Source organism: Chiloscyllium plagiosum, chromosome 9 (assembly GCF_004010195.1).
Source record: "Chiloscyllium plagiosum isolate BGI_BamShark_2017 chromosome 9, ASM401019v2, whole genome shotgun sequence".
In the NCBI taxonomy this organism is placed as follows: domain Eukaryota; kingdom Metazoa; phylum Chordata; class Chondrichthyes; order Orectolobiformes; family Hemiscylliidae; genus Chiloscyllium; species Chiloscyllium plagiosum.
In genome coordinates, this window is record NC_057718.1 from 38,444,979 (window position 1) to 38,462,046 (window position 17,068).

Below are 17,068 nucleotides of genomic sequence, written 5' to 3' on the forward strand. Positions count from 1 at the left end.
GGGAGTCATGAGATGAGTTACTCATTACAGCATTCCTAGCCTCTGACATGATTTTTTGGCCACAGTATTTACCATATATACTTGTGTAAAAAGTCGATTTTACGTAAAGGCTTAACCCCTTATTTTGGCTAAAAAATCTTGTATTTTCTACATATCTTGTGTAAAAGTCGACCCTACAATATCACATTATAAACCTCTTACAAAGGAAACTGCATGTTCCCATTAACCCACTTAAGCAAAATCGCATTCATTCATTCATACCAGTAATTCTCCACATCGCTCTTTGTTTATTTTATTGCGATTCTATTCATTCATTCATCACTCTACTTAGCCCACTTGGTTACTACAGCACTATTCAGACTAGTACTCTGTCAGTTGGTTAATATCGCACTTTGTTCACTATATATCCACGAGTTAATATTGTTAAAAAGTTAATCATTTTAATTGTGCCATCATATCTGAATAAAAGTGAGATAGATGAGCTATATATATCTTTAATTCTTTTGACAAATTTGTTAATTTTGCTGAGGTTTATATTATACAAGAGTAAATGGGAGGGAAATGGAAGAATTTGGCAGCAAAGTTCAAGATGCTTCCGCATTCAGAATTTAATAAATGTTTCATTTTAATTGTGCCATTATACCAGGCCGTGACAATGTTAACAATGTGATTTTGCATTATTTCACTGGAACTTCGACATGTTAAATTTTCATACCAGTATGTATAAATATAATTTACTACCACTAATTCATTCTTGTTTCTCTTGCTTTTATCAGGTAATTACCTTTACAGCAATTCATTGCGTTTTTCTTCTTTACCCAGGATTAGTTGTGCAAACAAGTTGACTTCTGTTAATTATATGGTATTTCAAACTGCAACATGAATTTCAGCTCCTCAAAACTAGTACCCGTGTATTAGTCGACCATATAAATTGAACCTTTAAAACTAGTCTAAAATATTCAACTATTACACAAGGATAATACGGTACAGTATGAGTCCAGTTCAGTTTCTGGTCAATGATAACCCCAAAATCATTGTGGCTCACTCAGAAGACAAGCATGAAGGGGAAACTGGCTACCTGCAATGTAACCATGCTCTGATTCAATTTAGAACAGCTTCTATCACTAAGGTTTCTTTGTCTAATGTGAATGGGGGCGGCATGGTACTGGATCAGTACTGCAGAGGCTAAAAGGTTTGAAAGAAATCTTGGCATATCTCTGTGTCAATCACTTTTAATACACCATGGTCACGCTATCTAATTTCTCTTCCTTTACCTTGTTACCTTCCTTTACCCATATCCCAAGAACAGATCCGTATTCAGAAAGCATTGTATAATTTTTCAAATGATTCCTGTACACAAGCCTTAATATGGTATAAGTTCAGCCATTTTCAGTGCCATATTCTCACTTGTTGCAGCACCTACTGAAACATCTTAATCAGCAACCCCATGAGCCACATGGAGTGAATTTTTCCCGAGTGCGGATGTGGAGTCTGAATAATTGGTCCAAGTATTACAGACAGACTTTGATTTTCAGCGCATTTCAGGATCCACAGATTAACGCTATTCACAGTAAACACTGTTTCAATTACAGAGGACAGGTTTGTTCACTTTTAATTTTTTTGTTATTGGCTATTGTGGATTTTGGGGAATACTATTCAATCTGACTTGTAAAAGCAAAATCCAGGGCTATGGGAAGAAAGACAACAGGAGGTCTTAGCGATCTTACACAGACACGTTATTTAGATTGTCCTCCGGTATTGTAACCAAATTGTAATTCTAACCAAATGCTTCTTACTCATTCTGTCTTAGGTCTGAGCTGGGCTCTGTTTAGATTGTTTCTTCAGGGTCACTTTTTTTTACAATCTAAGTGTCAGATTAAACTGTAGAATAAGTGATCGTTTTCCTGTCATTGTTTCCTGGATGATGAGGTAAATTCCTAAACAATGTCCAGGTATCCAACATCATACTTAATACATTCCATGTGAAGTCACCAGATAATTTTCAGTGTACATTTTGTTCCATTTTGGGGAAAGGTTTTACTTCAAAGAAATGAGAGAGCATAGGTTTAAGGTGAGGGGGGGAACATTTAAAAGGAACTGGAGAGGCAACTTTTTCACAAAGAGGGAGCTGCCAGAGGAACTGGTGCAGATGGGTACAATTAAAGCATTTAAAAGACATTTTAAAAGTCTCAGATACAGTCACACATAGATGGGTTAACTCCAGGAAAGGTAAGAGAGGTAGGCAGTTAGTACAGGAGTCTTCTGTGGCTATACCCATTTCAAACAAGTATGTTGATTTGGAAAATGTAGGGGTGATGATTCTCAGGGGAACATAGTACGACCAGGCAAGTTTCTGGCATTGAGACTGGCTATAATGCAAGAGGGGTGCGTCGGGTTCCAAGAGATCAATTGTGTTGGGGGATTCTCGAGTCCAAGGTACAGACAGATGTTTCTGTGGCCAGCAGCGAAAAATCGGAATGGTATGTTGCTTCCCTGATGCCAGGATCAAGAATGTCTCAGAGAGGGTGCAGAATGTTCTCAAGGGGGAGAGGGGCCAGCAAGAGGTCATTGTCCACATTGGAACCAACGACATAGGAAGGGAAAAGGTTGAGATTCTGAAGGGAGATTACAGAGAGTTAGGCAGGAATTTAAAAAGGATGTCCTTGAGGGTAGTAATATCTGGATTACTCCCAGTGCTACGAGCTAGTGAGGGCAGGAATAGCAAGATAGAGCAGAGGAATGCATGGCTGAGGAGCTGGTGTATGGGAGAAGGATTCAAATTTTTGGATCATTGGAATCTCTTTTGGGGTAGAAGTGACCCTTACGAGAAGGACGGATTGCACCTAAATTGGAAGGGGACTAATGTACTGGCAGGGAGATTTGCTAGAGCTGCTCAGGAGGATTTAAACTAGCAAGGTGGGGGGGATCCAGGGAGATAGTGAGAAAAGAGATCAATCCGAGACTGGTACAGTTGAGAACTGAAGCAAGTCAAACAGTCAGGGCAGGCAGGGACAAGGTAGGACTAATAAATTAAACTGCATTTATTTCAATGCAAGGAGCCTAACAGGGAAAGCAGATGAACTCGAGATGGTTAGGAATATGGGACTGCACTATCATAGCAATTACAGAAACATGGCTTAGGGATGGGCAGGACTGGCAGCTTAATGTCCAAGGATACAAATGCTACAGGAAGGATAGAAAGGGAGGCAAGAGAGGGGAGGGAGTGGCGTTTTTGATAAGGGATAGCATTACAGCTGTGCTGAGGGTGGATATTCCTGTAAATACATCCAGGGAAGTTATTTGGGTGGAACTGAGAAATAAGAAAGGGATGATCACCTTATTAGGATTGTATTATAGACCCCCTAATAGTCAGAAGGAAATTGAGAAACAAACTTGTAAGGAGATCTCAGCTATCGAAGAATAATAGGATGGTTATGGTAGGGGATTTTAACTTTCCAAACATAGACTGGGACTGCCATAGTGTTAAGGATTTAGATGGAGAGGAATTTGTTAAGTGTGTACAAGAAAATATTCTGATTCAGTATGTGAATGTACCTACTAGAGAAGGTGCAAAACTTGACTTACTCTTAGGAAATAAAGCAGGGCAGGTGACTGAGGTGTCAGTGGGGGAGCACTTTGGGGCCAGTGACCATAATTCTATTAGATTTAAAATAGTGATGGAAAAGGATAGACCAGATCTAAAAGTTGAAGTTCTATATTGGAGAAAGGCCAATTTTGACAGTATTAGGCAAGAACTTTTTGGGGGGAGATGTTTGCAGATAAAGGGATGGCTGGAAATTGGGAAGCCTTCAAAAATGAGATAACAAGAATCCAGAGAAAGTATATTCCTGTTAGGGTGAAAGGAAAGGCTGATAGGTATAGGGATTGCTGGATGACTTAAGAAATTGAGGGTTTGGTTAAGAAAAAGAAGGAAGCATATGTCGGGTATAGACAAGATAGATCGAATGAATTCTTAAAAGAATATGAAGGCAGTAGAAGTATACTGAAGAGGGAAATCAGGAGGGCAAAAAGGGACATGAGATAGCTTTGGCAAATACATTTAAGGAGAATCCAAAGGGTTTTTACAAATATATTAAGGACAAAAGGGTAACTAGGGAAAGAATAAGGCCCTCTGAGATCAGCAAGGCCGCCTTTGTGTGGAGCTGCAGAAAATGGGGAGATACTAAATGGGTACTTTGCATCAGTATTTACTATGGATATGGAAGATATAGACTGTAGGGAAATAGATGGTGACACCTTGCAAAATGTCCATATTACAGAAGAGTAAGTGCTGGATAAACCCCAGGACCTGATCAGGTGTACCCTAGAACTCTGTGGGAAGCGAGAGAAGTGATTGTTGAGCCTCTTGCTGAGATATTTGGTTCATCGTTAGTCACAGGTGAGGTGCCAGAAGACTGGAGGTTGGCGAACGTGGTGCCACTGTTTAAGAAGGGCGGTAAGGACAAACCAGGGAACTATAGACCAGTGAGCCTGATGTCAGTGGTGGACAAGTTGTTAGAGGGAATCCTGAGGGACAGGATGTACATGTATTTGGAAAGACAGGGACTGATTAGAGATAGTCAACATTGGCTTTGTGCGTGGGAAATCATGTCTAACAAACTTGATTGAGTATTTTGAAGAAGTAACAAAGAGGATTGATGAGGGCAGAGCAGTAGATGTGACTGTATGGACTTCAGTAAGTCGTTCGACAAGGTTCCCCATGGGAGACTGGTCAGCAAGGTTAGATCTCACGGAAAAAAGGGAGAACTAGCCATTTGGATACAGAACTGGCTCAAAGTAGAAGACCGAGGGTGGTGGTGGAGGGTTGTTTTTCAAACTGGAGGCCTGTGACCAGTGGAGTGCCACAAGGATCTGTGCTGGGCCCTCTACTTGTTGCCATTTACATAAATGATTTGGATGCGAGCGTAAGAGATACAGTTAGTAAGTTTGCAGATGACACCAAAATTGGAGGTGAAGTGGACAGTGAAGAAGGTTACCTTGAATTACAACAGGATCTTGACCAGATGGGCCAATGGGCTGAGAAGTGGCAGATGGAGTTTAATTCGAATAAAGGCGAGGTGATGCATTTTGGGAAAGCAAATCTTAACAGGGCTTATACACTTAATGGTAAGGTCCTAGGGAGTGTTGCTGAACAAAGAGACCTTGGAGTGCAGATTCATAGCTCCTTGAAAGTGGAGTCGCAGGTAGATAGAATAGTGCAGAAGGCGTTTGGTATGCTTTCTTTTATTGGTCAGAGTATTGAGTACAGGAGTTGGGAGGTCATGTTGCGGCTGAACAGGACGTTGCTTAGGCCACTGTTGGAATATTGCATGCAATTCTGGTCTCCTTCCTATCGGAAAGATGTTGTGAAACTTGAAAGGGTTCAGAAAAGGTTTACAAGGATGTTGCCAGGGTTGGAGGATTTGAGTTATAGGGAGAGGCTGGGTATTTTTTCCCTGCAGCTTTGGAGGCTGAGGGGTGACCTTACAAGAGGTTTACAAAATTATGAGGGGAATGGATCGGATAAATAGACAAAGTCTTTTCCCTGGGGTCGTGGAGTCCAGAACTAGAGGGCATAGATTTATGGTGAGGGTGGGCAACATTTTCACACAGAGTGTGGTACGTGTATGGAATGATCTGCCAGAGGAAGTGGCAGAGGCTGGTCCAATTTAAGAGGTATTTGGATGGGTATATGAATATGAAGGATATCGGCTGGGTGCTGGCAGGTGGGACTAGATTGGGTTGGGTTATCTGGTCGGCATGTACGGGTTGGACCGAAGGGTCTGTTTCCATGCTGTACATCTCTATGACTATTTGGACAGGTAAATGGATGGGAAAGGTTGAGAAGGATATGGGCTAAAAGCAGGCAAATGGAATTAGTTTAGGTTAGGAAACATGGTTGGCATGGATATATTGGGCCAAAGGGCCTGTTTCTGTGCTTTGTGACTCTATGAACTTATATTTCACCTTGATAAAGTAGCACATTTTCAATAGTAATTTTCAAATTTCCAATCAACCTTGTCTGCCATGGCTGTTTGGTTATGATGCCAAGGAAAACTGAATTGGGTCTTTATCTCTCTTTTCCATTCCACAAAAAGAAGTTTCTCCTTCAACAGATAGTTAGTTTCTATCTAGTAACTTATCCACTGTATAGCTATGATCATGAGTGTGTCGCCTAGGGAACTTGTATTATTTATATGTTGCTATGTTTGGTATACAGCCTATAGGTGCACTAGTGCACTGCTTTGCCATATTCTCAACTGGACAAAATTGGAGATTTTGTTTTTGTCTTTTAGGTGACTGTAAGTAACCTACCTAAAACTGGTTCAATCTGCCATGTTGTTATGCAGTTGCCACACGTTTTCCAACGACTAGATGTCTCCAGCTTCACAGATCTGCCTGATGCAAGGTAATTATTAAATTCAGGGATTCTCTTCCAGTTCGAAGTGCACTGAATGGGGTTTGAATTATATTCACAGAATCCCTACAATGTGGAAACAGGCCCAATCTTCTGTATTATCGAGGGTTTGATGTGGAATGGTCTTTGACAAATTATGCACTTTACCATTTCAGCTACCTTTACTCAGTGTTCCAAAGTCAAACAGCACAAATAGTTGCATCATAAAAGTTCACCTATTAAAGGCTTCAATATCAAACTTGGAAGAAAACCTGTTTGATTTTTCCAGTTCTCACAAGAGTTATAATTTTGTTGTCTGAATATGTTGGTAATTTGTGGAAGGTTACAAAATTCTTTGTACATTTGGGACTGACTGAGTTCATAGAATCCCTACAGTGTGGAAGCTGGCCATTTGGCCCATCGAATGCATACCAATTCTCAAAGAGCATTCCACCCAGACCCACCCTGTCGTTATAACCTTGCAATTCCCATGGTCAATCCACCTAACCTGTACATCTTTGAACTGTGGGAGGAAACTGGAGAAAACCCACGCAGACATTGGGAGAATGTATAAATCCACACAAGATAGTCGCCCAAGGTTGGAATTGAATCCAGGTCTCTAGTGCTTGAAGTAGCAGTGCTAACCACTGAGCCACCATGCCACCCTAAGTTCATTGCAGAAAACTTGTCTATCTCAACCTTGAATATATTTAATTGCAAGTTCCCATAACCCCCTTGGGTGGATAATTTGAAGATTCATGACCCTCCAAGAAAATAAATTAATCCTATTTCTGTCTTAATTGAGGCATCCTCTTCTGAAATTACACTTCCCCATTCTAGATTATAGCAAAGTTAAAGTTTTACTGTGTGATAAAAGGCCCTTCAGCCTGTCATGCCCCCAGCAATCTATTCTAATCTCATTTTCTAGCATTTGGTCTGTAACCTTAAATACTATGGTGTTTCAAGTGTTCATTTAAATACTACTGAAGTGTTATGAGGTTAATATTGATTACCTTCCAGTCCTCTGGCACCCTTCCTGTGGCCTGAGAGGATTTGAAAGTGAATACAGATGCAAAGTATTCGTTAAAAACCTTATATCTTCCAAATGAACAGTTTGCCACTTAGTTTGAATAGACCCTACTCTTTCCTTGGTAATACTCTTAGCCCTAATATTCTGTTTGGAAAATTCTTTATTTTACCCAGCAGTGCTTTTACATGCCTCCTTTTTTGTTTTCCTAATTTCTTTTTTTAAAAACTCCTTGCACCTTTTCGAGGGATTCTGCTGTTTTGAGCCTGCTTATCTACCATAAGCTTCCTCCTCTTTATTCAATCCTGTACATCCACTGACACATGCCCCTCACAGCGCCAGGGACCAGTGTTCAATTCCACCCTAGGGTGACTGTCTGTGTGGAGTTTGCATGTTTTCCCCATGTCTGTGAGAGTTTTCTCCGGGTGCTCCAGTCTCCTCCCACATTCCAAAGGTTAGGGTGGATTGGCCATGCTAAATTGTCCATGATATCCAGGGATGTGCAGGCTAGGTGGGTTAGCCATGGGGAATACAGGGTTACGGGGGTATGGTAGGGGTGTGTGTCTGGGAGGCATGATCTTCGGAGGGTTGGTGTGGACTCAAAAGGCCAAATGACCTGTTTGCACATTGTAGAGATTCTATCCAGTGTGTTCTCAACTTCTTATCACTATCCTTTATCTTTATCCGGAACATGTTGGCCCTGTACTCTCACTATTTTGTTTTGGAATGGCACTAGCTGTTCTGATGGATGCTTTCCTGCAAGTTGCTGCTCCCAGTCCACTTTGTCCAGATCCTGACTTATAATGTTAAAATCAGGTCCCCCAATTCTGAATCATTTACTCCTGATCCATCTTTGTCCTTTTCAGTGACTACCTTGAATTGAACTGTGTAATGGTCACTATCATTGAAGTGTACACCACTCCCAGGAATCAACCTAAAAAGCTGCTGTGAACTACCACTGTGCACTTCCTGCAGTATAATCGCCCTTGAGAAGTCCACATAATCAATGTACAAAGACACGCTAAGTAATAGAAATATAATTCAGGGTGGGTAGATTATTTACATAGACTTTCATAGTTTATTTACAGCATAAATCACATAAATAATAAGACAACTTTGCATTAAATAAAACTTCGCAATAGAGAGTCTTCACACTCTCACTCTCAACTGACTCCTCTGATGTCGCAGAGAACATAATAATATAGTAAACTTCCTGTACAAATTTTTGCCACTTTATCGAGAGTTCTGGATGTAGATTTGCTTGCTGAGCTGGAAGGTTCATTTCCAGACGTTTCATCACCCAACGAGGTAACATCTTCAGTGGGCCTCTGTGCAAAGCATTGCCAATGATTCCTGCTTTCTATTTGTACGTTTAGGTTTCTTTGGGTTGGTGATGTCATTTCCTGTTCTTTTTCGCAGGGGGTGGTAGATGGTGTCTAACTCGATGTGTTTGTTAATACAGTTCCGGTTGGAATGCCATGCTTCTAGGAATTCTTGTGCGTGTTTCTGTTTGACTTGTCCTAGGATGGATGTGTTGTCCCAGTCGAAGTGGTGTCCTTCCTTATCTATATGTAAGAATACTAGTGAGAGAGGGTCATGTTTTGTGGCTAGTTGATGTTCATGTATCCTGGTGGCTAGTTTTCTGCCTGTCCAATGTAGTGTTTGTTACAACTCTTGCACGATATTTTGTAAATGACATTAGTTTTGCTTGTTGTCTATATGGGGTCTTTCAAGTTCATTAGCTGCTGTTTTAGTGTGTTGGTGGGTTTGTGGACTACTATGATGCTAAAATACACTGGGCTCCTTCACCCAAGTCATTAATATAGATTGCAAATAATTGAGACCCTAACATCCAATCGTGTGATGTCCCATTAGGTAGTTTTCCTGAAAGTGACCCATTTCACTTTACTACTTTCTGCTTGGTAAGCAATTCTCTTTCTACCCGAAAATATTGGCCCCATCGTGGGCTGTTGTGCAGTAATCTTTTTAATGGCATCTTATCAAATGCTTACTGGAAATCCAAATACACAATATGCACAGGTTCCTCTTTATCCACTCTGCTCTTTACATCCTTTATTGAAGAGATCTGGTAAAGATATGTTTACTCTATTTGATTGTATTATGATTTTCAAAATATCCTACTACCTGAATTATGGATTTCAGTAGTCTTCCAGTTACAGATGGTACACCATTTAGCTTATAATTTCCTGCTTTGTGGCTTTTTCTTGAATGGCATATCATTTTTATGGTTTTACAACCCATTTGGATTTTTGAAGAATCTAGGGAAATTTTAAAGATTACAGCTAATGCATTCCTCAATCTCTGTGGCACTTCTTTTAATACTCAAATATACATGCCATTAAGACCAAGGGACTTGTCAGTCTTTAGTTGCATTAGTTTGCCTAGTACTTTGCTTGCAATAATTGTTTTAGATGTCTCCCTTCCCTTTGTCCCGATTAGTTATTAGTAAACTTTTAATGTCATCTACCATGGAGACAGATATAAAATATTTGTTCAAAGTCTTTCCCATTTCCTTGCTTTTCAGTAGTAATCTCCCAAATCATTCTCTTTAGAGGATCAATATTTACTTTAGCTGTTCTACTCTTTCTGTACATATAAAGGCTCTTGTAGCAGTTTCTATATTTCTTGCTAATTTTTAAATGTCTGCTACTCCTTATCTACCATCTTACCTTGTAATCTATTTTCTAAATCCACTTTAGCCAACTCCTATCTTCATCCTGTTGCAAGAGCCTTTTGATTAATATTGTAGTTTCAGACCCAGGTTTCTCATTGTGAAACTGAATGTGATGTTTGTCATTTTGTGATCATTGTACTCTGAAGGATCTATTACTGTGAGCTGATAGGTTAAGCCTGTCTCATTACCCATTGTCAGATCTAAGCTTGTTCTCATCACTGGTGGTTCTTGATTCAGTCATGGATACGGATATAGTGGGCTAGGACAACAATTATTGTCCATTCCAAACTGGCCTTGAGAATGTGTTGACAAAGTGGCTTCTTGAACTGCTGCAGTCCACATGGTGAAGATACACCCAGAGTACTAATAGGGGGGATTTTGACCTATTGACAGTTAACGTGTACTGTAGGGCACAGAAGTGATCAAGAAATATCCAGGGCTTGTAAGAAAAACACTGCTATAATGGTGGGCAACTTTAGTCTTAATGTAGACTGGACAATTAGACAGGATAAGTATATTTGATTCTAGTGTTTAATATCCTATCTTCTAGTTTTTCTAATGATTTGGGTTTTTTTTGTTTTCTCTAAAGGTTTGAATTCTTTATCAAGAGTATTTTGCCTCAATACAGAGAAGCAGTTATGTCCCACACCTTAATTTACATACCGATATATTTCGATTATGTGCGACTGAGAAACTACTTGATCCGTGAAGAAGTAAATTTTTCTCATATTTGTGAATACAGCAAAAAATCCACTATTAATCGAGCCAGATATCATTTCCTGAAAGGGGAGAAACCTTTCCTCTTATTCACTGAACGTTTCCATTTCTACAAAAGGTAAGATTCCTGTAATTCAATAAAGCTCATACAGTTTTGCACAGTTCCATTATTTGCCCAAGCTCTCAGTAAAAATTGAATGCCTTTTTTTAATATCTGTGATATTCACAGTATAGACAATTTTCAGTCTTGCAAGGGTAAGCAGACTTATGTCAAAGAATGGATTTATACCAACTGGATGTACTATACTATTGTGTTGATCCCAGTGCCAGAATTAAAGGTCAATTGGCAAATTTATTTAGGTTAATTAAAATGAGGCATTTTGTATTTCCTTTGAACCTATTTCTAATCAGAAGTTGAGAATCAGTTGCAAATAATGGCCAACACTTGTGGTTTTGCCACATTATCTACAGCCAAAATTTTTATAATTAATCAAAATGAGTCCTCTTACCGAATTCAATGGAATTTCTCTTCAAGTTGAGGATGTTTGGTTTGGAACAGCTTTTAAAAGCGGTTTTAAATGTATAAAGCTACCATTTGTTTTTCAACAACTGTCCTGTTGGTAATTCTAGCTAATTAGTGTTGCTATCTTACAAAGTAATCCTGCATTGTCAAGCAATCAACACACAAAAGTGTACATTCATTACTTTCTGAATTTGGGAACAGTTTAATGTGATTTGATAAGTCTATTGTGTGTTTCCCTTTTGAATAATTCTAAATCTTTCTTAATATAGGTACGCAATTAAGGGCATCAGACATCTTATTTTCTATGAGCTTCCTACATATCCGCATTTCTATAGTGACATTTGCAACATGCTAAACCCAGAAAATAGAGGTGATGAAGCAACGTGGACTTGCACTGTTTTATATTCCAAGTATGATGCTCAGAAGCTGACCCGAGTGGTGGGAGCAGAACGTGCTGCGCAAATGATTCAGTCTAAGAAATCAGTGCATTTGTTTGTAACTGGAGAAGACTCTTAACAAATTGAGGACTAGCAATATCCAGCAATTTTGTAATCACTGAAATCATGAAATTTGAAATGAAAACAAAATGCTGCAGGTGAAGCAGCATCAATGGAGAGAAGCAAAGTTAATGTTTCAGTTCGCTGATAACATATTATTTTCTATTCACAAATGCTCCCTGACCTGCTGAGTATTTATACTTTGGCCTTATTCTACATTGTTTGCCTTTTTAACTCCAAGGATTTAATACTCAGTTGATCTTTCTACCTCCATTAATGTAAAAATGGCACATTATGACTTTTAATTTAACTTGTGTTTTCTCACAAATCCGTAAGTGTAAGACTATATTCTGGAAACATCCTGAGATTAGATTAATAGAAATAAACAGCAAACAGAAAATTCTAGTGCTTTCAAATAAACTGCAGTTTTGTTTATAATTTTCTGTAATTGTCAATTGTACAACTTTTATGAAAACTTTTTAAATAGTTCTCAATTTAATTTTATATTCTCTGAAATCTTTTGGAAAACCTTAGTTGTGAAAGATGCTCTATAAATGCAAGTTAGTCCCTTTCTGATGTTTCTACAGTAGGGAGGAACTATGTGGGGAGAGCAGGCATCAGTCAGCTATCATGTTCTAAAATTTGAAGGTCTCAAATCTCAGACAGCCATCTTGACAGCTGCTGTCAAAAGGTAAATGTGATGTAAGAGTACTAAGATAGTAAGCCACATTATCTACAGACAGTAAACAAAAGGCTCAGGTAAATGATGGAATGCATGGGTTTGTGCACATGTAGGGCAGGAATGTCTGGTCTGGAGTGGGAGAAAGGGTGATCAGGTCCGAGGCATAAAGTGTTGTTGTCAGTCCCTAGTGGGGGGAAGGGTGTCGGGTCATGGTTGGGAGGTGTAGTTGAGGGTGTAAGAGGTAAATTCTGTTCAGTAGCTGCTAAAGAGTTAGCCTAGGAATTTAATTGTCTAACTTTTCATGAGTAACTAATTGACTTTAGCAGAGCCCTCTGAATTCTACTATTTTAATGAATACTTTCAGAAGCTTTCAGACATGGAGGTGTTGCTCAGGGAAGGCCTGTGACTAGTGCTATGCCACAGGGGTCAGTGCTGGAGCTTTTGTTATTTGTTATTTTCATAAATGATCTGGATGTGAATGTACAAGGCATGATCAGTAAGTTTGCGGATGATACAAAATTAGAAGGTATCGTTGATGGTGAGGAAAGTTATTAAAAATTACAGAGGAATCTTGATCAGATGGGGAAGTGGACTGAGGATTGACAAATACAATTCAATACAAATACGTGTGAGGTGTTACACTTTCGAAAGTCAAAACAAGGTAGGACTTGGTAAATGGTAAAGTCCTGAGGAGTATTGTGGAACAGTGGGACCTAGGACTACAAGTACATAGAATGTTGAAAGCAGCATCACAAATAGATAGGGTGGTGAAGAAGGTATTTAGCATGCTACCTTCATCAATCGAGGATGTTTTTGTTATAGTTGTGAGGCCACAGTTGGAGTATTGCGTACAGTTTTAGTCACCCTGTTATAGAAAGGCATAGTGAAACGAGAAAGCGTGCAAAAAAAATTTACAAGCATGTTGCTAGTATCAATAGGCCTGAGTTATAGGGAAAGGTTGGCCAGGATAAGACTTTATATAGAAGAATGAAGGGTGACATTATTGAGGTGTATAAAATCATGAGGGGCATAGATAGGATGAATGTGTATAGTCTTTTTCCCAGGGATGTGGAGTTGAAAACTAGAAGGCATAGGTTTAAGGTAAGAGGGGAAAGATTTAAGAAGGACCTGAGGGGCAATTTCTTCATGCAGAAAGTGATGCGTATATGGAATGGCCTGCCGGAGAAAGTGTTTGAGGCAGGTGCAATAGCAACATTTTAAAAAAAATTTGGATAGGTACATGGATGAGAAGGGTTTAGAGGGATATGGACAAAATATGGGCAGTTGAAACTAGCTGAGTGGGCACCGTGGTCAGTATGGACCCGTTTGGCCCAAAGGACCTGTTTCTATGCTGTATTACTCAATATACCTGAGGAGAATTCCACAGGGTTCCCTTGTGCAACTCTGATCTACAATTCAGAAACTGTCCATTGGAAAATCTGTGCTTGTGTTTATAATGTTTAAGCTTCATCTCAGATGGTTCATAATGTAGTATTTATTGTTGGAAAACAGTTTACTTGTCAAAATTTATTGGTTGCATTTTATGCTCCCAATGGGAACCTGCAATTGTCTAATCTTTTTATCTTAATTGACCCTTCTCCACTTAACCTTCAAAGTTTTGCATCTTGTTGGGATTTTGTTCCATGCTGCCAACGATTTCATTACTATCCAAGAGGCAATTTTGCATGCAAGACCTTAAACTGAGGCTCATAAGTCAACTGAACATAAGAGGATTTTGTGGTTGAATACAAATTTACATTCACACTTGGATAGTGAAAACCTTTGAATATTTTAACTTCTTCCAACCAAAAATCAGCGAAACAAAGTACATCACTGCAGATAATATCTAGGTTAATCCACAAAGTGGATATTAACACAATTTGGACTCTGTGATTTATTCTATGTTTGAGAAGATTTATAGCTCAAGTTGTAAGTTTGTTCGCTGAGCTGGCAAGTTTTCAGAGGTTTCCTCACCATGCTAGGTAACATCGTCTGTGAGCCTCCATTGAAGTGCTGGTGTTCTGTCCTGCTTTCTACTTGTGTGTCTTGGTCTGTTAAGGTGGGTGATATCATTTCCTGTTCTTCTCAGAGGTTGGTAAATGGGGTACAAATCGATGTGTTTATTGAAGAAGTTCCGGTTTGAATGCCAGGCCTCTAGGAATTCCTGCGCATGTCTCTGTTTAGCCTGTTCTATGATATTTGTGTTGTCCCAGTCGAAGTGGTGTCCTCCTTCATCTGTGTGTAAGGATACTTATATTAGCTGGTCATGTCTTTTGGTGGCTAGTTGGTGCTCGTTTATCTTGGTGGCTAGTTTTCTGCCTGTCTGTCCAATGTAGTGTTTGTTACAGTCCTTGTATTTTGTAAATGACATTTGATTTGCTGGTTGTTGGTACACGGTCCTTTAGGTTCATCAGTAGCTGTTTCAGTGTGTTGGTAGGTTTGAGCTATCCTAATGCCAAGAGGTTGGCGTAGTCTGATAGTCATCTCAAAGATGTCTTTGATGTATGGTGGTGTACATCTTAGTGTAAATCTGCAAGCAAATTTACCAAAATTAAACAGATTCTAATAGAATTCATAAATCTTCATGCTTTTAGAATCACCTTGTTGCCCAAAATGAATTGAGTGGCATGTGTAATGTTCTTCCTTTTGCCCTTTCAAATCTTTACTGATAATTCTTCCAAACTTTAATGTAGTATTACTTTTCAGCTGTATAGACACTAAGACACAGGCTAGAATGAAAGTAGAATGAACTTAGTTTCGTGCTTGATGACAAAACTGGAGCATTTAGCAAAGCAATTCTTAATCCACATTTAGTTTTCCAAATGAATACATTACAGTAAGTATGTAATTTTGGAGAAAAGGTCTTGTGGCACAGTGGTGATGTCCCTGCCTCTGGGCCAGAAGGCGTGGGATCAAGCTCTGATGAATCATCTTGACTCAAAATGTTAGCTTGCTCTCCATGGATGTCTGACCCGCTGTGATTTCCATCATTTGTTGTTTTCAGTTCGAGTTCAAGTCCTGTCTGCAATAGAGTTGTCATAACAAGTCTGAATTGGTTGATTAACTGTAAAATGGGAGGAAACAACAAGTAACCTAACATTTGTGCACATATTTTGAACTCTGAATAATGATAAATTAATGGGTTGCACAACTCTTGATGCTGCATGAGGAAGTGAACCAGGAGTGTAATTCCTCCACCATGGCAGGTATGATCCACAACGTCATTATCAGCACTGTAAGTGGGGCAAGGAATGCTCCATCTGGAACAGGATTAAACCCACTCTATTGGCACCCACTGTTCATATAAGTTCTCCATCTAACTAAACAACTAATGTCAAACAGTCCATGTGTGTCCCTACTCTAGTGAATTTGTTTCCACCTTGAATAATAATCAACTCCATTCGCATCTTCCAGAAAACATTTTGTTCCTATGGGAACCTACATTTGAGAAAATTTGAGGAGGATGATTTTGGTGGAAAAGTGAAGGTAGAAACATTGGAAATAGGATGGATGTAGTCAAGAATTTGGACAATTGTGGTTGAGGGAAACTTTTTAGTGAGGCAAAAAGGATAAACCCGTGTGAAGAGTATAATCATGAATGGATACAATGGCACTAGGAAAACTCAGATAAAGGAATGGAGTCCTTACAAGAAATGGGAATGTAGCCAAAGTAATTGTGGGACTGTTAGGTTGTAAAGGATATGGTATCCTAGGACCAAGCAGCTGTTGCATTAATGATCTTCCCTCCATCATCAGTTCAGAAGATGGATGTTCACTGATGACTGCACAGTATTTTGAGCCATCGCCAATGCTGAATTTCTTAATATCGAAATGTCAATGTTACCATTGATTAGAAATTAAACAAAACCAGTTGTATAAATAATATGGCTACATGAGTTCAGAGTTTAAGTATTCTGCAGCAAATAACTCAATTTTTGAACATCCAAAACTTGTTCACATTATATGTCAGATGTATGGTAAAATACTCACTATTTTTCTGGATAAGTGCAGTGCCAACATCAGACAAGAGACTTGGTGACATCCAGAACAAAGCAAATCTTTTGACCCAACACCAGGACAAGGACTGGTCATGGCATTAATCAACGCCAGCCTCCCCACTACTCTTGACCGACTCCAATTTGCCTATGGGACCAACAGATCCACATCAGATGCCATATCACTTGCCCTTCACTCATCCCCAGAACATTTGACACCACGAACAGCTACATAAGAATCCTACTCATTGACTACAGTTCAGCCTTCAACACTATTATCCCCTCAAGACTGATTACTAAACTTAGTGATCTTGGACCAAGGTCTACTCTCTGCTACTGGATCCTCAGTTTCCTGATTCACAGGCCACAATCAGGGGAGATTGGGGACAATATTTCATCTTCACGAACACTCAACACTGGAGTGACCCAGGGGTGTGTACTCAATCCCCTACTGTACTCACTGTATACCCATGACTGCGTTGCCAAATACCAGACTAATGCCACTTACTAGTTCGCAGATGACGCCACCGTAGTC

The 17,068-nt window shown here is 39.4% G+C and overlaps 1 protein-coding gene across 1 annotated transcript in view; it reads left to right on the forward strand.

Moving 5' to 3' along the window:
* The window catches only part of utp25 (UTP25 small subunit processor component), a 31,856-nt gene extending 19,557 nt beyond the window's left edge, over nt 1-12,299 (forward strand). Inside the window, exons 9-12 of the mRNA XM_043695730.1 lie at nt 1,417-1,599; nt 6,297-6,409; nt 10,709-10,954; nt 11,629-12,299. Coding sequence (XP_043551665.1) covers nt 1,417-1,599; nt 6,297-6,409; nt 10,709-10,954; nt 11,629-11,875 — 789 coding nt within the window. The 3' untranslated portion in view covers nt 11,876-12,299. The remainder of the gene's footprint in view (nt 1-1,416; nt 1,600-6,296; nt 6,410-10,708; nt 10,955-11,628) is intronic.
* Nucleotides 12,300-17,068: the final 4,769 nt, after the last annotated feature.